This window comes from Triticum aestivum, chromosome 7D, assembly GCF_018294505.1.
Source record: "Triticum aestivum cultivar Chinese Spring chromosome 7D, IWGSC CS RefSeq v2.1, whole genome shotgun sequence".
Classification (NCBI taxonomy): domain Eukaryota; kingdom Viridiplantae; phylum Streptophyta; class Magnoliopsida; order Poales; family Poaceae; genus Triticum; species Triticum aestivum.
In genome coordinates this window covers 238,806,955-238,831,526 of record NC_057814.1, presented here as the reverse complement: position 1 = coordinate 238,831,526, position 24,572 = coordinate 238,806,955, and the positions used below count along the sequence as shown (strand labels likewise).

Genomic DNA, 24,572 nt, shown 5'->3' with positions numbered 1-24,572 from the left:
TGTGAAGATAAAGAAAGGAGACGGGTGCCTATGCCTGGACTGTGTGAATTGTGATCCAAATCTCCTAAGCTTGCATCAAATAGGAGAGCGCCCCATTTGAAATTTCACTTACGTTTATCTGATTCCAAAATTTTCCGGAGCACCCCTGACATAACCCCCCGGTAAGAGTTAAAAAAATCCACATCTTACGGTCGCCCTTCCTTCGATTCGAAGGCGAGGCGAGCGAGCGAGCAAGCAAACCCTCCCAAAACCACGAGCCCCTCTCCTCCGCGTCCCCGGCCCTCCTCTACCGAAGCCGGAGCGAATGCCGGAACCGCAGGCCATCCTCCCGCTCCGCGCGCTGCCGCCGGACGCGCCGCTCCCCTTCCCCCCGCCGTTCCACCACCAGACCCCCGCCACCCCCGCCTCCACGGCCACGGCCACGGCCACGGCCAACGCCAGCGCCACCCCGACCCCTCCCCCGGCCACGCCCCCGAACCCGACCCCTCCCCCGGTCACGCATCCCCACTCCTCGTCCTCCACGCGGCCGCCGCACCCATGGGAGATCGCCGCGCGCGCCTGGCTCGAGTCCTTCCCCGACGGCCGCCCTCCCACCGAGCCCGAGGTCGACGCCTACATCGACGCCCACCGCCCCGAGCTCCCGTCCCTCCCCCGCTCCCAGCTCCACCAGCGCCTCCTCGCGCTCCGCGGCGACCAGGTAACCCATCTACCCTTTCCCTTTCCACGGTCGACGATTCGCGCACTGGATGGAATTATTACCTGATTGCTCCGTGGTTAAGTTTACTGGATTCATCAACTTGAGCTCTTAGAGTGGCTGCACGAATTGTGACATGATAGGTTGACGGCTGTGGGGTATCTTTTACATCAATCGAGGTGACCATTGTTTGGGGTTCCAAGTAGCACCAGTCATGCAAAAGTTCAAAAACAAAAACCATGCAAAATTTAGCTTCTCAAATTAGGTTTTCTGAAATCGAATCATTATTACTTTTATTGGAACTCTAATTCGAGCACATTAAATTCTTACTTCAGGTCTTCAGCTATGTGCCTGTGTTTATGAGCTTCATTAGCCCAATTTGATCTGCACAATATCTCTTAAATCTGCTAAGATGTAGCTATCTTTTGCATTCCTCTAATCCTTCCAGTGACCAAGGAAGCTAAGTTCATTGTGCAATTTTTTTGTCGTTTCCATCAGGTTTTAGATCCAGACCAAAGTGCATTCCCATACAGGTTCCAGCGAACTGATCTATGGAAGCCTGTGTATCAGTGGTTGGAAACTCTTGAGATGGACTCGCTAGTTACATCAAAGCAGATATCGGACTGGCTTGCATCGAACCCACAGGTGATGGATAGGCTGGTTGAGAAGCATTCCAAGTATCATCTGATACACTACAGCCAGCGGATGCACTTGAAATTGCTCAAGAAGAGAGGGAAGTTGCCAAAGGTACAAAATTTTCTGAACCACTTTGATTGGTTCGTGGGTGAAATGTTTTTATTTTCTTTGTACTGGCTGAATTTGTTTAAACCTTTCCAAACAATACTATATTGGTATTTTGACATCAATTGTATTTATATTTGTTCTTTAGGAGATGTGTGGTACTCTGACATGTTTCTGTTTTTCATGAATCAAATATACTATGTCTAATTTAAATTTAACACCCTTGTAAAGTAGTATTAGCTTTTGTACCTTCCTTGTATTATTACAACAACAACAGCAAAGCCTTTAGTCCCAAACAATTTGGGGTAGTCTCGAGCTGAAACCCATAAGATCTCGCAACCAACTCATGGTTCTGGCACATGGATGGCTAGCTTCCACTCACCCCTGTCCATGGGTAGTTCTTTGGTGATATTCCAGTCCTTCAGATCTCTCTTTACGTACTCCTCCCATGTCAAGTTTGGTCTACCCCGACCTCTCTTGACATTATCAGCACAATTTAGCCGACCACTATGCCCTGGAGCTTCTGGAGGCCTGCGCTGAATATGCCGAAACCATCTCAGACAATGTTGGACAAGCTTCTTTTCAATCGTTGATACCCCAACTCTGTCCCCTATGGCCGTATATCATCATTCCGGACCCAATCCTTGTGTGACCACACATCCATCTCAACATGCGCATCTCTGCTACACCTAACTGTTGAACATGTCGCCTTTTAGTCGGCCAACACTCAGGCACTCATCGCCATACAACATTGCGGGTCGGTTACCTCAGGCACAGTTATAGCTCTTTTATTTCAGCAGGAGAACGAACCTAGCCTCCTCTAAAGCAGCACATACTTATTTTTCTGGTCGGTTACCTCAGGCACAGTTGTTTTAGTAACACAACTTCTTCTTTGCTTCATTAGTTATTATATGTGGTTATGCTAGTTTGAACTGTTGGCTAGTTAAGTTGCATTTGCAAGGAATCGTTTGGGGTAATAGTACTTAATACAACATACTCATTTTGGTATCTCATAGGTTTTTTGTTTGTTTCCGTAAGTTTGTTCTGTGAATACATCTTCCTATCCTTGCAAATAATATTCTGATCGGCTGTTTCTCGATTGCTTGAGAATGGATGAAATCACATTCCATTTGCTCACTGTTGGATCTCCTCAAATGATTCTTACTGCGTATTTCGTCTTCCTCTCTGGAGATGACAGTGTGTTGGGTTAGGGTTAAGGTTCGGATGTAGGTTCAGGGTGGAGGTTACCCGTGGGGAGCAGGGAGAGCCGGCGGGTGATCAACATGGCGGGGATAGAGGTGATGGCGGTAGCTGCTGGAGTTGGAAAAGGAGGGCCGCGAGAGAGATGACTGATAAAATGTGTGTAGGAGGATGGAGGGCGAGGCTGCTGCTGTCTGTTGGGATTTAGAGCATCTACAACCAGGCGACCCAAACCCTCCTCAAACGCCGGGGTGGCCCGCCCGGTCACGAAATTTTGACCCAGACGGACGCACCAAACGGGCCTCAAATGCCCGGGCTGACCGGCACCCCTAATATCCAGCCCAAATATGGGGCGGATATGGGGGTGCCCGGGCGCGTCAGCCACGTCGGACCTGGCCCACGCTGGCCCACCCGACCCCACATATATTCGTCCCTATCCACTCGCCGGACCAAACCCTAGCCACTTCACACTCCTCTCCCCTCCACTCCCTCCGCCACCCGAGCTCACCTCCGGCAATTTCCGGCTGTCTGGCATGGCGGGCAGTGGATCTGACTCCGACCAGTCCGAATCCATCGATTGGGGTGTCATCCCGTGCGGGTTGGAGGAGGCAATGGCGGTCCGCATTGCACTCCGCCGCTCCCGGGAGGACAACGCCCAGCCGACGGAAGGATCTGTCCGGCGCGACTCCATAGCATCAGCTCAACGGGCGCTTGGGTCCTCTAGGGCTGGATCATCGCGGTCCCAGCAGCCGGAATATCTCTCCTTCCCCATCACTGGCCGGGCAGACTATGAGTCCCACTGGCCCGCAGTGGGAAGGAGCGGAAATGGAGGTGGCTGATGCGGCGGCGCTGCCGGCCGCAGAGGAGGAAGAGCCCGCCTTGTGAAGAAACGGCAGCGGAGGAACACGCATGCCTCGCCCGAGAGCAGAATCGGGCGGTCCGTGCCATGGCCGGACTGCCACAGAAGGAGAAGGAGGACAGCGACGACGAGGACAGCTCCGGCTCGATCCCTACTGCGTCTTCGACCGGTACTTCCGCGTGAAGGACGGCAAGGGCAAGAGCAGCTGTGGATGATCTCCACCATAGCCAAACATGCCAAATTTTGGTAGTCCGATGGCATGTTAGTAGTGATGGAGCAGCCGGACGATGTGTTCAATGCATCGACGTAATTGCATGAGTTTGTATGGATTTGAGATATGATAATTGAGGTGTCCGGTTGTGAGAAGGCAAATTTGAGGCTTGACCGGTCAGTGTCCGCGGATGCGCCCGGGTGCGGCCGCGGGCGTTTGAGGGGCCGGATTTGCAAAATCCGGCTGTAGATGCTCTTAGATCCAACAGTTCACAACATTGACTGGTTTTAACAAAAAAGCAAGCAACTGTGGTTCACAAGATCACATCAATTGACCTCTTTTGAACAAAAAAAATCTACCGTGCAGCTGTTGGATCCATATATATTTTGTCCTTATTCTAGATGGTCCTTACATAATCTTGATTTGCGTTCTTTTCTTGTTCCCCTTAACCTTTTTTCACTTGAAGATACTAAGCTTTACAAAATTGATGCTTAAATAACAGACTCTACAACTTTCTGCGGCTAGAGCCACATTCCAGCCAAGTGCTGTTCCAGTTGCCCCACCAGAAAGTGTGGCGACCTTACCGAAATCTCTACCTCCGGCGACAGGTTTTACTTTCATTGATTCTACATCTTTTCTGGAAATTATAATTTTTTGGTCTCCTTGATCATATGCGTTCTGCCTTTCCATAGGTGGATTTCCAGGTGGCAATGCAAGCATATCTCCAGGTGGCAGTGCAAACAGATCTCCAGGTGTCAGTGCAAGCAGACTTCCAGGTGGCAGTACACCAGTAAAGGACAAAAATATGTCTTTGTCCAAAAAGAAAGAAGCTCTCTTCAAATATGAACTGTATGCACCTAACTCTTATGCTGTTCTTACTTCTTAGGGTTATCAGTTGACTTTCTCTGCTACATTATTAATGATGTGTGCTAAAATAACCGTGCATGCATTTCAGTTTGACAGATTTGCAGAATCAATTGACCAGTGTGATGTTAAAGCACTGTTGTACTGTCGCCATTAAAGATACAGATTCACTGTATATGGATATTCAAAAGCCAGAGACCAACATATTGTGTATACACGAAGGGGCAACTACTGCAAACACATCAAACCCTGCAGATGTGCCAAAGATTTATGTCAATGAGCAGCCGAACGCAGGGGGAGTAGTGGAGAGTGAATTTGGCCAAAAGAGAAAGAGAAACCCAATCATTGTTACACCAGCGTGGTGTTACAGTGAAGCTGCAACAGGTTTGTCCCTTTTCTTGGTGGTAGGATAGATCCTCTGTTCTGTTCGATACAAGTTAATTTACAGACTTAGACACCCTTTTGGCTGTTCATTTGTGTATTCTACGGATTGTAGGCTTGCTCTTTAATTTGTAAACATACCATGCCAAAGGCCTTCCATTATCCGCAGTCATATAATTGCAAATTTGTTGTTTTGATCCGTATCAACTGAAAAGTCATGTTTCAGGAACGTCAGAGCGTGAACAGAATTCTAGTTCATATAGTGATGGTGTGAGAAGTTTTAATATATGGAAGGGACATGTTAATCCATCGTCTCCACAGAGATCTATAAAGAAAAATCTATTGTTCTGCCTAGAGGGGCGTGAAATCGGTAGCAACTGGTCTCAAGTTTGTTCTTATGGAGGTTATGCTGGAAGGAACCGTGAAAGATGGACCCCATTTCTTGAAGGCATGTTTGTTCTGATCTCTAAACAATATTGTTGTTCAGCAGTGTTCTGATATTTAGTTTTCATCTTGTAAATCCTAATAGATTCTTCTTGATTTCAATATTTAGGATGGAATTCACCCGCAGTTCAGTTTGAAGGGCCTGCGGTACAAGCTGTAAGAAAAAGTTACCTATCTTGGAATGCAACTTCATGTGCTTATACATCAAGTGCTCCTTCTGCTCAGCCTCATGACAGGGTATGGATCTCTCAAATGCCTGGTAATGCAATTCGGTACAAGTTCAAATACTCCCTCCGTTCCTAAATATAAGTCTTTTTAGAGAATCCAATGCGGACTACATACAGAGCAAAATGAGTGAATCTACACTATAAAATATGTATATATACATCCGTATGTACTCCCTATTGAAATCTCTAAAAAGACTTATATTTAGGATCGGAGGGAGTAGTTGATAACGTGATGGAACTGATGTCTGGCAGTTTGCTTGCTCAAAGCTTATGTAGTATCAAACATAGTTTAAGAAGCCTGAAAGCAAACAGACAGTTAACCGAAAAAACAAGAACCATTGTGTAAGTGTGCCAATAGAGGTACAAACCACGTCTGATTAACAAGTGATGATCATGCGAACTCTTTGGCTCATGCGGTTACTACTAAGATCAATAGAAGCTTGTGTAAGTTACCCTATTGAGATCAAGGAAAAAAAGTGGTAGCGTTAATTGTGCGTTTTGACACTGCCTTGCGCTTTTCTGACCAAAATGCATGCTTAAAGCGCAATTATGCGCACAATAAGTGCAATTAAGCGCCAGCCTGCCTAGGCGTGTATTTTAAATCATGGGTCGAGATAGAAAACTTAGTAGAATTCAAACCATATTAATTGATACTCAATGGTGATCACATGGTTAAATTGTGAGCTAAGTTGTCATTTCATCTTTATTTACTGACAAAGTATGCTTGGGCTTATGTTGACCCACTTCTACAAGTTTAGACCTAATGTGCAATCATCAAGTTCAGAGACCCAAGCGACATGTCTGTACAAGCTGAAGGACCTATGATGCACTTTACTCTTTATTCTACCATTATACACATTCTGTTCTTAAATTCTCTACTTTGTGTTGGCTCAGCAAGGTGTACGCAAAGTTCTTGATGTAAAATTTCACCCAGAAGGGTTGCCCCAGCTTGTTTCTTGCTCTAATGAGGTTGGTACCTTTCATGATTACAACTGCATTTTCTATTTAAGATTTTATAGTAGTGAGGGGGAGCCCTGGGAGGCAGGCTGGCAACAAGCATGGCATTATAGCTGCTGTGAAATGCCTTGATACCTCCCTGTTGTTCTTTGGATTCCTATTTGTATTTTGTAGTTTTTAATTGATAATTTCCTTCTTTTGATTCATATAACATATTATTCCATCAATCCAGGCACCAAATGAATTATTGCTTTTCAATCTTCTTTCTGGGAGGGCTATTCAACTTAGAGGCCACAATACTAAGGTATGCCATACAAGTTCGTTTATGTCATATCTACCCACATATAAATAGAGTATCTTCTGCTAGTGAATCTATTCCGCCTTAGGGCTATTCAACTTAGAGGCCACAATACTAAGGTGCGCCATACAAGTTCGTTTATGTTATATCTACCCACATATAAATAGAGTATCTTCTGCGCTAGTGAATCTATTTCGCCTTCCTTGTTTGTCCTTTTTTTGTTGAACGGATCTTTTTTTTGAACAGCTCTTTTGTCCTTTTGTGCTTGGAGAACAGTATACTTTAGACTTTACTAACTCGGATAAAATAACTCAAGAGTTAAGACCACCGCCATAAGAAATACAAAATAAGTGGTTGTGTGACATGCTTAACCTTCTGTTTCCTGCAATATTTACTTGTCATTCTTCATGATCAATTGTTTGTCATGTTTTTCTTTTTCAAGCATGTTCCATACAATGAGAAAATGTGCACCCTGTTTCTTCTGTTACCATGCTACGACTACATAAAATAAATTCAGAAGTACAGTACTATGTTGCCCCCTCTGTAAAGAAATATAATACCTTTTAGATGAAATATAAGACCTTTTAGATCACTACTTTAGTGATCTAAAAGGTCATATATTTCTTTACAGAGGGAGTACTATGCTAGTATTAATCACTCTCAACTCTCAGTACTCATTGTAAGATGCATGTTTAATCCTTGTGCTCGTATTTGGCATGCCTTACTTTCTTTTTGCCTTATACTACGGTTACTATTAGTGTTTCACTTGGTTATATTTTATTGTTCCCAGATCCAGTCAACCTCATTTGCAGTTAAAGGAGCAAGCGTTGTATCTTGTGGTTCTAATTTACTGAAGGTGACCCTGGAGTACTAATCAATGCAACAAATAAGAACCGAATGATATTAATTTATTTTTTCTTTATAAATAAACAATAGGTATGGGACTGCATAACGGGCTCTTGCCTCTACACCCTGGGTGGCGATGACCAAAATTCAGTGGGGCATACTCAAAAAATCAATGCTATGGCAGTGAATAAGTGGCAGTCCTGTATGTCAACTCTCATGAGCTTTATTTCTGTGTGTTTAATATAAGTGTACCTATACCCGTCTTTCTTGTAGATGTCTTCTTTCACTTCCTCTGTTTGCAGTTGAGTTGAGAGCTTTAATGGATAGGTCTGAGATCTGGAGATATGTTTATGTATGTTTAATATGTCACATTGTTTCTTACACTTACTTTCCTCAGGAAACTATGACTGAATGACTTAAAAGTTTTAACAAGCAATTTCATATTATGGTTAGTTTTATGTATGATACTAAAATGTGCTGCCTACTGTATTGATGATTGTGTCCATGCGTCCGTTTTTATAGGTTACCCCTCACATTATAATAGTGATATCACTGTATCCTTTTGTTGCGCATTCTCTTTGCCTATGTGTTTTGGAAAATCAGTACAAAGGAGTATCACAGGGATACAGTTTTTTCCTTTTTGGTACCTAAGCACTGTAGTGTTTTTGCTCTACTCAAACTTGTTGTTCTGCTCTAAATTGTTTATAGAGCATCTCTTCTTTAACTTTGGTTATTCTAGTTTTTAACAGTGTACACTTGTAGGTCTGGTTGTCACTAGTGGAGCAAAAGGTGATGGGAAGCTTCTACTATGGAATGCTCTGAGAGGTGAACTCGCTTCTGATCTGAATTCAAACCTGAGGTAAGCTGGATCCTTTCTTCTTCTGGAATACTCCCCAGTCCCTAAGTATCAAGATGCACACCATTCTGGTACTGTGCAGCCAAAAAGTTCCAAACATTACCTGTTAGGACTATATTTAGCAAAAACAATAACAACAAAGCCTTTGGTCCCAAACAAGTTGGGGTAGGCTAGAGGTGAAACCCATAAGATCTTGCGACCAACTCATGGCTCGGGCACATGGATAGCAAGCTTTCACGGACCCCTGTCCATAGCTAGTTCCTTGGTGATACTCCAATCCTTCAGGTCTCTCTTAACGGACTCCTCCCATGTCAAATTCGGTCTACCCCGACCTCTCTTGACATTCTCCACACGCTTTAGCCGTCCGCTATGCACTGGAGCTTCTGGAGGCCTGCACGGAATATTTAGATTGGTCCAAAAATTACCTTTTAGGATTCTTCCACATCGTTTTTATTTTATTTCTGCATATTGTCTGTTCTCTTGAGACAAGAATCATCTGATGAGGAACACCTTCTAGCAAATTTTCTTCTCCCAGTAATGTTTTGTGTCATGCCCCAGTGAAACATCTCACTTCCTGCTAGCATTTTGTGAAGTCCCAACGTTTAGTATATCTTCTGAGTTGTGGCTGCTCCATTGATATAATAGATTTTTGACAGGTGGAATTGGAAGCCCACACAAGTGATTTGCTTAGATCTTTGTATAACTAATTCCAGTTTCATCTTCCAAAGTGTCGTAGCTTCCACTCCATCAGTTTCGGTTGACCCATGCATCTGTCAGGTAGTAGTAGCTAGTACCTATGACCCAGAACTCTGCCTGGCACATGAATGTATCGTCAGGCTAAGCTTTGTCATTCTAAAGATGGATTTTCTAGGGTTTACATGTCCTAATTAACTAATTAGGAAATTTCACCACAAATAGATGAACTTATATTGTGGGTCTATCTGGGTCAAAGAACTATGGAACTGAACATTTAGGTCAATTAACTACAAAACTGTGCATTTCGGGTGAAAGAACTTGTTAACCAAGAAAGAGAGATAAAAAATGGGCCATCCATGTGAGTACTAGATGGTTACTGAAGGAATTGCCACCTCAGTGACACATCAGCATGTACTCTCACGTCCTATCCATGTCAACCATTTCCAAACCCACCTTTGGATCTTCATCTTTTATGGTCAGTCCAACAAGTTTGTTGATCTGGATGCACCCACTCGCAATTTAATTTACCTGTTGTAGTATGGCACAATCTCTGCAAAATGTTTACTATTCGTTCATTAAATACGCAAAGAGAGATCTGAAGGACTGGAAAATCACCAAAGAACTAGCCATGGACAGGGGTGCGTGGAAGTTAGCTATCCACGTGCCAGAACCATGAGTTGGTTTTGAGATCTTATGGGTTTCAGCTCTAGCCTACCCCAACTTGTTTGGGACTAAAGGCTTAGTTGTTGTTGTTCATTAAATGCGCAGCTCTTGTTCTGTCAGTAGCACTCCCTTGTGGCTTGTGCACATTATACCCATATATTAAGTGCAAAGCATATTCGCTTAACCATGTTTTCTGTTAATTTTTGGGTCAGATAGTGCAAAGCTTAGTGTTCACTAGTTCACATATTTAGAGGTTTTATGTTTCCAGTTTCCTCCATAATTCTTATTCATCTTGTCATAGATGTTAACCTTATCAAATTCTTTGCTGATGCAGGTCACAGGATATGGTGTATCCTTCGATTGATACAATGGAGTTCTGTAGCGAGAATCTTCTGGCGTGTGGAAGTGACTGTGATTATGGTGGCTCAGCTGTGGTACAACTATGGGATATTGAGTCTCCAGAATCTTACTTATCTTTCTCTGCAAGCGATTCGGTATATATCATTTTTTTTAAGTTTCTTACCGAAAGTTGTAGAAGTGAACACTGAGCAGAACACTAACACGTTTCATTCACAGTATATTACTTCCCTTAAAATCAATCCTGCTGGCAACACTATCATTACAGGTTATGTTCCTTCTCTGCTGTGTATAGTATCTCTATATTGCAGCCAAACTAACACTGGGGTTATGGTTGCCTCCTCCAATAGCAGGTTCTGGTGATGGGACTATTGGTTTATTTGACATCCGTGCTTGTTCTGCAATTAATCATTTGTCGGTGGGGTCTGGTTCTGAGGTACTATTCTTAATGCTTTCCATCAGTTACCAAACATACTGGTCGTTTTGTGTTAGTGTAGTTCTTAGACACTTCCTTTTAATTATATTTTCCTGGGTTTACTCATGGGTACCAGTGTTTGCTGTTTGTACTTTGACCAAAGCTGGCATCAGTGCATCACCCTTACCTTGTAACTCAAACACGAAATGATTGGTGTGCCTTAACATTCTGCTTTATCTGGAAGCTGTCATCAGCGCCCTGTAAATTTTGAGCCCTATTTCCTCTTGGATGCCTATTCAATGGAGTGGAAGGAAGGGATATGTAACTTCAGTCAACATCAGTGTAGAATTTGTTTCAAACTTCCCAATCGCTCAGTTGACTTGGTTTCTATATCTTATGGCTTTCAACTTTCAACTCTAGCCTACCTCAACTTGTTCTTGTTCATTTGACGGCACATACCATAGCTCTTTTCGAGAGCATATAGCTCTAAGTATTGAAACAGTTCCTTGTTCTTTGGGGCTTATTGTGTCCATTAATCTGCCACAGTTAGTAGATTCTGAAATTTTTGGGTGGAGTTTGCACGGATCATTTGTAAATTATGTCATGTCTTATTGGTTCTCGTCTAAGGATTACGGATGCATCTGTATTGCTGAAAGTGATATTTTCTTTAAGCTTCCTGTGTCTTCTTGGTGGATTTTTTTTCTTCAAGCTTCCATTCTGCCTATTTGAATGATGCTAACATGTTTCTTCCATAAGAACTAATAATTACTGTATTGGTGCTCAACAGGTTACATCTGTTTCATTTAGCAACTGTGGTACCTATTTTTCTGCCTCTAGCACATCAAATAATACTTTGGTTTGGGATACAAGACTAGTTCCACTAAGTCACACCAGGGATGTTTTGCGAAGCAAAGACATGCGTTTTTTCCGGCCTTTACATTGTTTGAGCCATGGCAAGCAGATGCCAACTGCAGAATATACGAGCCAACTACCAGGGTAATTGCATTAAATATAAGTTTGGCATTGTTGTAGCTAATGATTTTTTGTTTTCAGAAATGTTTGTGGTTATTTATGATCTTTGTTGGTGAGCTAACTGGGACTCATTTGTTTTCTGGAGTTGACAGTAGTTTTTGACCCGATCCGTGATTTACTGTTTCAAAGTAATCTGGCATACTCTATCAACCTACATGACACATCATTCTCTTCTGTTTTATTTTGTCCAGTGATGAAAAATTTGCGACTTTGCACAAGAAAATGCTAACTTCACAATACAAGAATGTATTTGTATGGATGGACATCTTTTTTCTATAGTAAAATTTCACATTGTGCTGCTCCAGTAGCTGAAGATACATAGTCCAGCATTGAAATTTCTTGCCTGTGTCCACAGCTCTATATGAATTGGCTGATTTAATAGCACAGAAGGTGCTAATTATTGTCGCAAAATACAAATGGGCACTAGCATTGCCATGAAGATTTGGAGATAGCTAAATAGAAAATTAATCTTAATTACTAATTGTGGTAGTAATCCAGTACATTAGTATGTACGCACTCTTGTGACTAGTAGTCTACCATGTTACCGCCTTTCTAGCAGCATAACCTGAATATAGATGAATGCGTAATTAGCTGATAAAATGTAAGGTACTCCTGTGTCCTGGTTTATTGGTCCCTTTTGTATTTTGTGCCAAATTTTGTCGTTAGTTAAATCTAAGGTCAAAATTTGGCACAAAATACAAAGGGACCAATAAACCAGGACAGAGGTAGTAAGTCACAGCGATAGACCGCTCACCATACTTCGGCTTGGATAATTTGCTGACTATGGTTGGCCATAAAGTTCATCCTATATTTATTGTACATCTTATTTGGTATCACTCGGTGGCTTGTATATAGTTCTTTTTTCCGGAACTACATTGTGTTTTGACAAAAACTGTTGTCATTGTTACAGTCATGTCGACGAGGGTGATCAGGGGGTAAACGCCACACAGTGGTTGCATAATCAACCTGTCCTTGTTACTGCAAGCGGTGATGGCAGGTGAGTAAAAATAAGTCAATGAATATGATCGTTATACTTCTGTTATTCTTGTATAAAATGTGCTCAACTGATTGACCTGCAGCGTTGGAATGTGGGATGTTACTCTAGGCAAGCCTTGTGTCAGACATATCGTCACTCATAATCGATGTGCCAACGCTGTAAGCATCATGTGCTCCAATATTTTCTACTGCTGGTCCTTCAGCAAACTTTTCTGATGTTTCAAGTTTTTCATGAAACAAATTCCAGGTTGCTGTAGCCCCCAATGATGAATACATCTCCACAGGAGGAAGCGACCAAAAAGTTGTGAGTTTCTGTTTGACATTTTAGTCAGTTCCCTTCGATGGGCGTTATAATGCATGGATGGGGGTGGTTTAGTGTGTCTGCAACCACAGAAAAAGTATAATAAGAAGTTGGCATGCAACTTCCTGTATTTCATCCTGTTGTTTCTGGTAAAAGGGTGACTGTTTGCCTAGTTTCTTATGTTTAACTGCTCTTGCTTGATTTGGCAGGTTTTGTATCATAATAGAAATGGGTGTGCACATCTTAATTGGCGTCTTACGTACCCTCTGCCTGGAACTGATTAATATGCTGCCAGAAATTGTGCGATGATTGCATTAATTGTAAGTCACCTATTTTGTGCTTCTTGCATTCTTGAGCTTGCACACAGACAGTTAAAGGAGCAGAGGTTTACTCAGTGGTATAATAATAAATACATGAATGCTGTATCAATACATATGAATCTACTGATTCACTTCTGCAATAGCTTTGAGTAGTATTGTTAATTTCACATCTAATGAGGCCAGAAAGAAAGAGATAATTAAATTGATGAAAGGCCTTGTTTTGTGGAGACCCCTGATGTTTTATCTTCATCATGGACTGTACAGCTTCTGTTATTCCCCACCTTACTCTGCATACTTCTGTCCCTAACTTTTCTTATATGCATATCTTTTTCAGCTGAGTTATCTGAAATAGGTTGTTGATCTACAGAAGAAACTCTGTGGCTTGAAAAGGAGGTAGAGCGATGGCTGGTATTGAAGCCTCTGCTGGATGGACGACTGCAGCCTGTGTTGGGCCTTGATATAAATGAATTTTCATTCCTCTTTACAAGTTGAGTCTGTACCTTTTTATTCTCCTGTAAAGAGAATTTATCAACCTGACTGGTGATAGTTTTCTAATCTTAGTGAAACGTTAACACAGTTATGAGCCATATTAGGCAACTCCCTGTAACACCGATTGAGCAATAGCTACTCACCCGTTGCCTGCATCTCTCTTCTTCCTTTTCCTTCAGTGTTAACATGTACTGTTTCAGCATTTCCAAAAGGGGAAGCTGCAAAAATTAATGTTAGCAGTTATATTCGTGAAATGGTTTTCTACTTTTTGTATATGGTGGCAAACAACATAAAATTGGAGGCTGATCGTTGATGTCATGCTTACCATCGTATGTTGCATGAGCCGCCGTGATATTAGGCTTTGTGTGTGTGTTGTGTGTGCTGTGATGAGTGTATTTTTGTTTGGCGTGCGGCCTTAAACTCTTGTATCTATTTAATTTGCTATTTTGCTTCTCTATTTAATGAAAAGTTGCACAAATGTTTTTTTTTGCACTTCATCTAAAGAAATATTGAACCAATTACTCGACCATCTGTCTACCTGAATGTGCATGAGTTTTGAATCTGTACCAGACTGTTCAAGCCAGATGCCTTATTTCTTTTATCAAGGTTATTATTTTTGCAGTAGAGTTAATAATATCACTTTCAGGTTCTTACTAGTTCGAATTTAAGATGGACATGGAAAGTAGTATTATTATCATAATATTAGAAGGAAACCATCATCAATTCGCCCTATATTATGCTGAATTGGAAACAAGATAATGTGATGTTATCACTTATCAGTGAACTGATATGTAGTGTTGCGCCTGAAATGCACACTAGGTCTGTAGGTATATTTTTCCCAGCGGATACTTTGTTTGTTCTTTAATGCCGAGTATAAATGGTACTCCCTCCGTCCCATAATATAAGAGCGTGTCAAAAACGCTCTTATATTATGGGACGGAGGGAGTATTATGTTTATTTACCAGTATGTTGCCTGTTTGCCATTTGTTCAAAATGGTAACTGAAGTCTGTAATTTAGGAAATTTAAATTCAGTGTTACACGTTGCTCATGTATCGATAATATTTGATGGAACAGTCAAGACCTGTCATGCAAGGTAACACAAGGTTTTTTGGCTCTGCGACATAATGCATTTTATATATTTCAAATTTTATGTTGTACATTTTAACAGACATATCACCTCATGAACTAACCTGCAGGAAATTTTGTTATTTACCTTTCTGGGAGTAATATGATAATAGGCTTCTTCCAGTGATCCGCTGACTATTACTGTTTTTTTTTTCAAATGCAGCGTTATAGGGGCATGTCATATGTGACTGCCATTTTGACTATAGCTATCCATAAGCTATACTTTTTAGTTCGTCATTTTACAAGTATGTTGTTCAGTTGTTGGATTTATTGTTTACTGTGTTTCCACTTTGTGAAGATGCTCTTTCGCATTTTAATGCTAAATTTCATGCTTGTCATTTGGTTTCTTGTTAACTGACAAATTCATTATACTGACCAAAGAGTTAATGTCAGTCCTCTTTAATGAAAGCCAAAAATTTAAATGAGATTGCATGACTAAATGTCCTTCAAGAGAAGATATTATAATACTTCAATATGCTTGTTCATAATTTTTATTTGGGAGCTCCCATACCAGCAGCAGGCCAAGTCTTGGCTGCTCAGCCCGGGCCAAAGCAAGCTGGTGGAGAAACAGGCAGATCTAGCACAGGATGAAGGAGCTGCTACCTGACAACAATGACAGGTAATGCTACCAGATTCACTCCAGGAGGCCACACAGTTCAGGATGGCGAGGGGCGGTGGCTAAGCCTAGGTCTTGGTTTGATACCAAGCTGTGATCTCTTGTATATTGAGAGCGCCCAAAGAGCATATACATAAGATGAACCGTCATTAGCTTATTTCCTTTTAAAATAATTGTTACTCCCTCCGATCCATATTACTTGTCACTCAAATGGATGTATCTAGATGTATTTCAGTGCTAGATACATCCGTTTGAGCGACTAGTAATATGGATAGGAGGGAGTAGAAGATCAGGTTCCGAACCTTATCTGTTTGTTTAAGCAATTTATAGAGTACTGGACCCTTTACGATTATGTTTCTTGCAATTCAAAGACAAACTACATCCAGTAGGGAACTAGGCCAACTGGCCAATTCCAGTAAGAACAGTTTGGACCCTGTAGATTGACTTGTTCATTTCCAAAATTCTTTTTCTTCTGCTAGAACACTAAATTCTGAGTGCTGTATGGAGGGCGGAATTCTGTTTTTATTCAAAGTTATAAGCTCTCACCTCATCGTAGTAGAATATCTTTTTTCTCCCATGTTCCCAGATCTCTGTCTTTTCAATTAGAAGCTCTACCAAGCCTGCAACTTTTTCTAGTTAGTATGTCTTCTCTATTGACTTTCCTTCCATTGTTTTACTTAGCAGCTCTGTGCTTACCTGGAATTTTGTTTGCTATAATTCTAGCACGTTCCGCGCGTTTCAAGTGCCTGTGGGCTCCTCTGCTTACTGAGTACCTTCTCTCATCCTGTAGAGAGAAATATAATTAGCTGAAAGAAATCTTTTACTTGGAGTGAAGTTATCAGGCAGGCACTGCACCCTGCTGTATTCTTCTAGCCACCGCTCCTCATCACATGAAGTGATCCATTTTTCGACTTTGTCCATTATTTCTTTACGGCTTGTGGCCTCCTCTTTTGTTTTGTATATATATCCATCCATTGTCTTAAGTAGATTATCGTGGTCCACATCTCCTGTACATATGTTTTTTAGACAATAGTGGAGATGTTATTTGATGCAATGGAAAGTATACTTATTCCCTTAAACAGAAGGGAATGGAATAAGACTGGTGGAGCGCACCTGACATTATCAGTTCCATTATGTTGTCCATTTCTGTCTGGTAAGGCACATCCATGTGGGATATCTTGCAAATTTCCTCAATCTCAGCTTTCTTTTTGATGAATAGCTCTTTCATTTTGCTTGCTTTTAACTGATCTAGTCGGTGAACTTCAGATTCAATCTATTCATTCAATATAGCAATATTAAATACATAGCTGCTGAAGGGCGCAGCTAGTAAAATTAATGCAGCATAACTCGGATGAGGTTCTTGTCTGGGGTTTACCTGCTGAATTTTCTCTAGTCTTAGACTTCCAGGACCTAGCATACCATTGGCTGAAGTCAATGAAAATATATTAATTTGCCCGTACGGCTGGCGTTCCTCCATCGTAGTATCTAGTATATTCCATAAGTTTGTCAAGGCTTTTCCAAGGCTGTGGAGCTGCAAAGTAACACCTGCATCAGTAGGTAGTTCTGCAAATTCTATGCTGTGTGGGATATGTTTGGAACTAGGAAAATCACTAACATTCGAATGCTACAATAAAATTATTAAAGAGTTGAATATCTATATTTCTGAAACTGACTAGGCAAGTTTCTTATAAATGTCTTAAGCCTGTTTTCCTGATGGCGTTGAACTTGGAATGCTACCGGGCGCAAGTCTAGCTTTAACTTCTGAGGTGTTTTGGCACTTCGTCAGTTCTGTTTTGTACCTTTTGCTATCCCTATCATTTTCCTGGTTCCTGGTGCTGTTTGTTATGTTAGAATATTCTAATAATTCCATTAGGTCTGTCAACCTCATTACAGAAGCATTTGCAGAAGCATAATATATTACCTTTTCCAATCTGTGGTTCTTCTCTTCTTTAAGCTGCTGGACCATAGTATTGAGCTTGTTAAGGATGTCGTCACTGATGTTCTTTTTCTGTTGTTCATTTGCTCCAATTAGCAAGCTGGGGTGAACACTTGCAAGAACGTTTGAGGGATCCATCCCCATAATCTTTGCGAAATTGCAAATTAGAACTTTATACTCTTCAACTTTGCATAGGCGATCGCCCTGAAAGAAAATAAATTGTGGTTGGTATGTGAGATGAACAGGACGGTTGTAGCACAAGTTTTCTGTTTCTATGTACCTTTTCTCTTTTAAGTCGTTGCAGCTCACTTTGGTGCTCCTCAAGTTTCTTGAGCGACAAATCATCTTCATTTACTGTGACAACTTCATTCTCCGAGCGTCCTGCTATTTCGGAGGCGATTCTCTGTACTTCAGTCTGAACCTCTGTGAACTGTTTTAGTCTGGCTTCTTTTTTCATTTGCATTTCTTGCAGGGCTGGTGTGATGGAATTCAGCTGCTCCTTTAGAGTGCCATTCATTTTCTCAGGCTGCAGAAAGAAAATTCAGGTTAGTCTTTTTCTTAATGTTTCCCTTGTGAATGTGATCCAAGGGAAATGCCTTCAGTTGAGAGTTATACTCGGCCTGGGAATGATCTTTCTCCAAGGGAAAGAAGTAGGTTGGTAAATTCTGCTTCAGATTCAGCCAATGATTGATGCAGTTGAATCCGCAACATATTAGCACTATTTACTTTTCTCCTGTAAACTTCCTGGCACTCTTGCTCTAGCTCTTCCAGTATTCTTTCCCTCTCATTTTCCTCTTGTCCAACCTCGTCCCATATCATCTGGCACCATATTGAGTTCAAAAAGTATAAGAACATCATCATCTCCTTGTGCAAGAGAAACTGGGGAGGAGAAATTTGTGCACCTTTAGTTCTTGAAGCAAGTATGTAGACGAGGACTCCGGCAGAGCCAGGCGCTGAGCTGTGCCAGCCGTCCTGAGTGACCCCATCGCCAAGAACTTCCGACAATCTCGAGGAAAACAAATGCAGGAGCAACCCAAATGGGCGTGCTACTTGCTTAGAGCATTGGAGGGTCGAGAGATGTGTAAGTAGTGAGTGGATGGATGCTGCGAGTGGCTTTAGACGCTGGTTTTGCTTCCAAGACAAGTAGCACGCCTGTGGTAGGTGTCGCCATGAGGTGAGCCAAAGCCTGAAGCTTTAGGTACAAGGCTAGTTGCTTTGTTGCTTCTTTATATATTTTTCTTGGTCGCTGGCCTCCGTATTTTCAAGTTGGGCAGGTATTGTCTACTCGCACCTTTCCTTTTTTTTCATTCGTGCATCGCATTGAAACGAAAAGATGAGTGTTCCAAATCAGTGATGGTGCTCTGCATCCATCCTCATTGGATCGAGTTCAACGGGCTCTCTGTCGGCGGCGACCTTGCAGCTGAAGAAGCCGAGCGCACAAATGGGTGCTGCTTTTTTGGGACATGTGGATTGCTTTGAGAAGGAAAGGTTACTCGGTGGTTACTGGCTGGTAGACCTGAAAGTAACGGGCCAATTGCTCACACCATTAATCGAGTAACTTGATTTGCAGGTAAACGTGTAGTAGTACGTAGTTTCCTGGGCATGAAAGTTGCTATTCCCGGCCACGTGGTATCTTCTTCTGCCCAGCTGCCTGCCTGGTTCTCTCTGTTTCTTAGCGTCTTAACGGCCTGAGGTTCTATTTGTGGATTGCTGAAATTTCCGGCGTCCACGTTTTTTCACGTGAATTTCAGTCTGAAACGGCAGCTTTGGTATATGTTGTCATGCCGTGCCTTTGTTTCGTGTTGGCATGTCACCTCGCATTTGTGGAACTCGCAGTCAGCGAGGTGTGTATAACGACGTCCGATCTCACGGGCTAGCTTTGTCGGCTATCAGGTTCGGTTCACAGAGCTAAAGATTGTTCGGAAAATCTATCTGGGAGACGTCTGCTGGTTTTGTCCTCGTGTGCGGTGCGCTAAAATTCTAAAGTTCGGGCTAGCGAAGAATCGGACGGACGGTAGGCGAGGACGTCAGCTCGCTCGAATGAGGTGAGTAGTGTAGGACTGTAGGCGGGCATGGGAGGCCTAAACAAAGCCACCGATTTGCAGATAAGTGGCGTAAAAGAGGCGGTGGTCGCTTGTGGCATTTTGTTGGTGCAGTTGTTGTAGAGATGATAGGATGCAACATTATTTATATTCATGGGCATTCAGTGCCAATATATAGATGTATAGGAAGATCATCACGTCCAAGACTAAACCTATGAGATGGGCGCAGATTAGAGTACATGTATATGTACTGGTACATAGGGCGCTCAACACCCCCACCTGCAGTGGAAGCATCGGCGCTGACACATAGACTGGACCAAAACTCCTCGAAAACCGATGCCGGTAACCCCTTTGTCATGATATCTGCAAACTGCTGAGAGGTAGGCACGTGAAGAACTCGAACGTGACCAAGAGCCACCTGCTCGCGAACAAAGTGGATATCTAACTCAATATGTTTGGTGTGGCGATGATGAACGTAGAGAGACCCAAACACTACTCTAGCTAATGTCTCACAAATCGATCAACACCTCCGGCTCCCATAAGCTTCCATTCCCTCCATTCCTCGAAGAGGAGCTCAATGAGTTGTAACAATGTGTTTTTCAAATGCGGGCTTGGGGGTGGTGGAAGAAGGGGATGGAGCGGCAGAGCGGTTCAGTGATGGTGCCTTCAACAATGTCTGATCAGTTTTATTGTGTATGCTCTTGAGGTAGGCTTCGTGGTGGGGGATTGGGGTCGATGGGAGGTGGGGAGGGGCCAGGAAGTGATGTTTTGTGTTCGCCTTCAACAAAGAGCTCGTGTGATGTATCTTGGTGGTGGTTGTGTTGTGTTGTGCGTGCGTGTGTGTGTGTGGGGGGGGGGGGGGGTAGCGCTTATCCTCTCGGCTCTACAAATGTACTTCAGTGGGGTAGAAGTGCAAGGAGGGGATGATGGAACTATTGAGGGAGATAGTGCCATCATCTTCAATTGTGAGCCCACCTAGGCATCCTTGGGAGCAGGAGCAACACTGCGTTTTCTCTTTATTCAGGTGCATGCGCTCGGCGACTACTAATAGTGGGAGTGCGAGATTGTCACAATTTTCTTCCTTCATTGTGCACTAGGGGAGGATGACTGTTGTTTTTGGTGTAGAGGGGATTTTAAGTACGGATGCGGGATGCGGCATGGTGGTAGCGAGAGCTGCCCCTTGTTGATGGTGGTTATTATGCTTTTCTTCCTAGGGCACATGTATGGGGATCGTAAGGCAAACGTGGTGGTGAGGCCATATCCTACTCGTCAGTGTGGAGGTGTGAGGTTTTATATGGTTGTTTCACAAGCTGTGGAGAGATGTGCCAGTGAAAAAAAATAGAGGTAGGAGTTATTGCCATCGATGGCTATTCCTGATGGTAACACCGTAGGACGAGAGATTGACAATATTTTGCCAACTTCAGCTCTGTTAGCTTTTACTATAGCGCCAGGGAAGGCAATATGGCGGTGGATGTGCTGGCTAGTAAGTCGGAAGCTTCACAAACTATTGTTTGGCAGTTCGAACCTTCTGATTTTTAGTCAATTTATTATCAAACGATGTTTCCTTGTTTTCGCATGAAATATAAACCGCCATGATGGCATTCCCCGAAAATAAAAGGAAAACTCCATGAGTACCTCTCAAATGAGAAGTTCACAAAGGGGTGCTTGTTATACGAAAGACCGAGTTGTATCAACTAGAGGGGTGGTAGGATATTATCAAAGTTCAAACCAATTCGTTTGCATGCAAAGGTGAGGAAACAAAGCAAGAACTAAATATCAACTAATAAGGAAACAAGCACTAAGCAAGAATAAGTAAGCAACTAGAAGGTAAAGAGCAAGGAACGAATACACCAGATTAGCTTCCTGAAGCTCAAGTCATTGGCTCGACTCTATGTCTTCATTAGAGAGCCTTGAGCATGCATGCTCTAAAGTCACTTAGACTCCACCTTCATCTCCTTAAACTTCACTTAGAACTCACTCCAGTCACTCATGGTAGATCTTGAGGTGATCTTGGACCTATATAAACTTTGCTCGTGGTGGATCCACAAGATGGAAGCTCTAAAACGCCACCCGCGTGTCAAGGAGACGCCAAATCTCCAAGAGTAGCAAGTAAGATATCTAGGCTCGAAGTTTTTTTATGCTCAATCAAACCCCCAAAACCCATACTGCTCTCGCGTCTTGCTTCGACGACACCTCGATTTCTGTCATCAAGTCTAGTTCCTCATGCCCGGTGTTTTTGCTTCGTCTATCGACATTGCCAAGATGAGGCTCTGAAGTAATTTTGGGTGTTTTTGGTTTCCTCTCAATATGAGTTCGATTCTCAAATCAACATCACCGAATGTGGTTTCTACGGATATGTTTTTATGTTGTGCATCTAATTCCTCATAGTTGTGTGTTTTCTAAAGAACTCAGACTGATTGGTTAGGATCTTGGCGCCGCCAAGTGAGAATCTTGAGGAAAGATGGCTAGTTTTATCGTGAGACTATATAAGGAACCTGGCCCCTCCAAGATCGGGTAGACACCCCATCACATTTATTGTACTCTCGTACTTTGTGTTCCTATTTCCTTCATTTCTTGAGCTCACATCTTAAGATAGAGCACTTTGAGAGAGGCATCAGGTCCAAATGGCTTCCTCGCAGAGCTCTACCATAACTTCCAAGTGGTCATCTAGTTGGATCACATGGTGATGTGTAATTTTCTACATGTCGGCCAACTTGACAAAGATTAAGGAGGCTGAATGGATCCAGCAGTATAGGCTGATTTCATCCTTAATATTAGCTTCAAAATTTTAACTAAAGCAACCATTAATAGGATCAATTAATGTAACAATTGACCATGTGGCGCGGCCCTCTCAAACAACCTTCATGCAAGGAAGAAATCCTTGATGCAGTAGTTATCCTTCATGAGACAGTACACGAGATGCACATGAAAACCATGAGAGGGGTAATATTCAAAATTGACTTTGAAAAACTTAGGACAAAATCAAATGGTCATTTCTTTAGCAGACCCTAAGAATTAAGGGTTTCTCCAAGAAATGGCATGCGTTGGTTGATAATTCCGTCTCTAGCCATAGTGTCGCTATACAAGTCAATGATCATGTCGTCCATTAATTCAGGAAGGATAAAGGACTTTGTCAGGGTATCTGATGTCCAATGTTATTTAATATTGTCATAGATACGTTGACCATTATGATTGAGCTTTGAGCATGCTAAATAGGACAGTCAGATTGCAGGTTTTGTGCCACATCTAGTGGATGGGGGCCTCTCAGTTCTGTAATATATATATCGATAACACTAGTAGAAAACGACCCATTTACCCCGGTTCCATAGGCCCTTTAGCCCCGGTTCTGGAACTGGGACAAAAGGGTCGGGACTAAAGCCCAAAACCTTTAGTCCCAGTTTGCTTACGAACCAGGACAGAAGGGGCTCCACGTGGCCACTGCGGGGCGCCCAGGCAGGAGGACCTTTAGTCCCGGTTGGTAACACCAACCGGGACCAAAAGGCATCCACGCGTCAGCAGCTGGCAGGAGTTGGGGTTTTTGTTTTTTTTAAGGGGGGGGGGGTAGGGGTTTTGGATGGTTAATTTAGGGGTTTCATATTGTGTTAGCTAGCTAATAGAGAGAAGTGACCTCTCTTTATCTCCGTGCTTGGTCGACGCTAGCTACTATACGTATAGAGAGAACTCGACACGCTAGCTAGTAAGCAAATGAAGGAACCATTAAGTACACAAGATCGTCATGAACATATACAGAGAGAAGTGACCTCTCTTTATCCGAGAGATTGGTCGAACAACAAGTTTTCGTATATCTATCTGACTCTACTAGCTACATATATACAATATAAGATCTCTTATAATCCCTAACATCTAAAGTCTATATCAATTTCCACATGGTACTCTCCGGCTTTATGTATGACGTGGTCAAGAAAGAATCCGGCCAATTCCTCTTGAATTTCTCGTATGCGATCATGTGGTAGGAGTTCATCCCGCATATGCTAGATCTAATTTAAAGAAGGGGGTCAATACATATATATGAATGAAACTCAACACAAATGATGGTAATAAAACAAAATTGTGAATATTATTGTTTACGCACTTGATATTGTTTTTCAGAGTAGCCCCGCTAAGAGGTCGCGTTGTAGATGAGCTCGCAAACGTAGTATCCACAAAAATCATTCCCGGCTTCCTGCCACAAGCACTTTACGAGAAATAGAGTTCAATCAAACTGATAATCAAGCATGATAAATGGTACTGATGAAACTAGAATCAAAGGGAGATGCGCGGAACTAGCTAGTAGTACTTACTTTCGGGTGTGTAAATCGCAGCTCCCTCGGCAGTCCCGGAACAATTCCGGTGAACTCTTTCAAAACCCTGCCAAACAAAGAAAATAATTACTTGATATCAGGAAATGAACAAAGTTGCCGATATGGTGCGATAATGATCGATTGAACTTACTTCTTGAGCATTTCAGTCATGTCCGCATAGTCCTGGGGATCTTTTTGTGTCGAGTCTAAGACAGTTACTACTCCCCGATCAAGCTTAATCTCTAGCAGAATAAAGTGGAAGCTGCACACGCATGCATAACTCATCAATTACATTACTATAACCTCGAGTAGGGGAAACCGAATATCCACAAGATAGTAACAATCACCTGAAGTTGTAAGGAAAGAGTATTTTCTCCTTGTTTTGATTTTTAAGCAACAATTGTAGTAAGTTGTCCTCGGTATCTGTGACTCTGTTTTTAACGGACCATTCAGTTATGGTATTTGGGTTAATGAACCCAATGTCATAGATTGTGCTTTTCTACATTCGAAGATCTTCAATCTGCATAATATAGCGAGGATAATTATATATACATGCAATGAAAGAGCTGAGCTATATATAGAGACTTAATTACAAAAGTAATACTTACAAACAGTAGCAAGTCACGAGTTGTTTGTCGAGGGCCAATTGATTGTATAACTGGAATAACTCCACAAATTCAACATGCAACAGCTCAGTTCCAACG

The 24,572-nt window shown here is 42.4% G+C and overlaps 2 protein-coding genes across 3 annotated transcripts; one reads left to right on the top strand and one right to left on the bottom strand.

The window, feature by feature from the left end:
• Positions 1-194: 194 nt before the first annotated feature.
• Positions 195-14,101, top strand: LOC123166775 (uncharacterized). Of its 2 annotated transcripts, none has more exons than XM_044584573.1 (21): positions 195-697; positions 1,193-1,441; positions 4,208-4,313; positions 4,398-4,554; positions 4,661-4,953; positions 5,177-5,398; positions 5,504-5,653; positions 6,520-6,590; positions 6,811-6,882; positions 7,667-7,732; positions 7,813-7,924; positions 8,485-8,581; positions 10,272-10,431; positions 10,514-10,562; positions 10,648-10,730; positions 11,497-11,705; positions 12,652-12,738; positions 12,821-12,896; positions 12,985-13,041; positions 13,248-13,358; positions 13,693-14,101. In XM_044584573.1, exons 1-20 carry the CDS (start codon positions 305-307, stop codon positions 13,320-13,322), a joined length of 2,784 nt encoding a protein of 927 aa, XP_044440508.1. In that variant the 5' UTR covers positions 195-304; the 3' UTR covers positions 13,323-13,358; positions 13,693-14,101. The 2 variants fall into 2 exon arrangements, with proteins under 2 accessions (XP_044440508.1, XP_044440509.1); XM_044584574.1 differs by having other exon boundaries at positions 198-697; positions 5,504-5,631; positions 6,516-6,590.
• Positions 13,410-18,688, bottom strand: LOC123166777 (65-kDa microtubule-associated protein 8). The gene is made up of 11 exons (XM_044584576.1): positions 18,428-18,688; positions 18,141-18,344; positions 17,806-18,051; positions 17,511-17,729; positions 16,965-17,120; positions 16,703-16,862; positions 16,445-16,596; positions 16,286-16,373; positions 16,136-16,209; positions 13,991-14,065; positions 13,410-13,870 (listed from the first exon to the last, which is right to left on the bottom strand). Exons 1-11 carry the CDS (start codon positions 18,509-18,511, stop codon positions 13,556-13,558), a joined length of 1,773 nt encoding a protein of 590 aa, XP_044440511.1. The 5' UTR covers positions 18,512-18,688; the 3' UTR covers positions 13,410-13,555.
• Between the last annotated feature and the right edge of the window lie 5,884 nt (positions 18,689-24,572).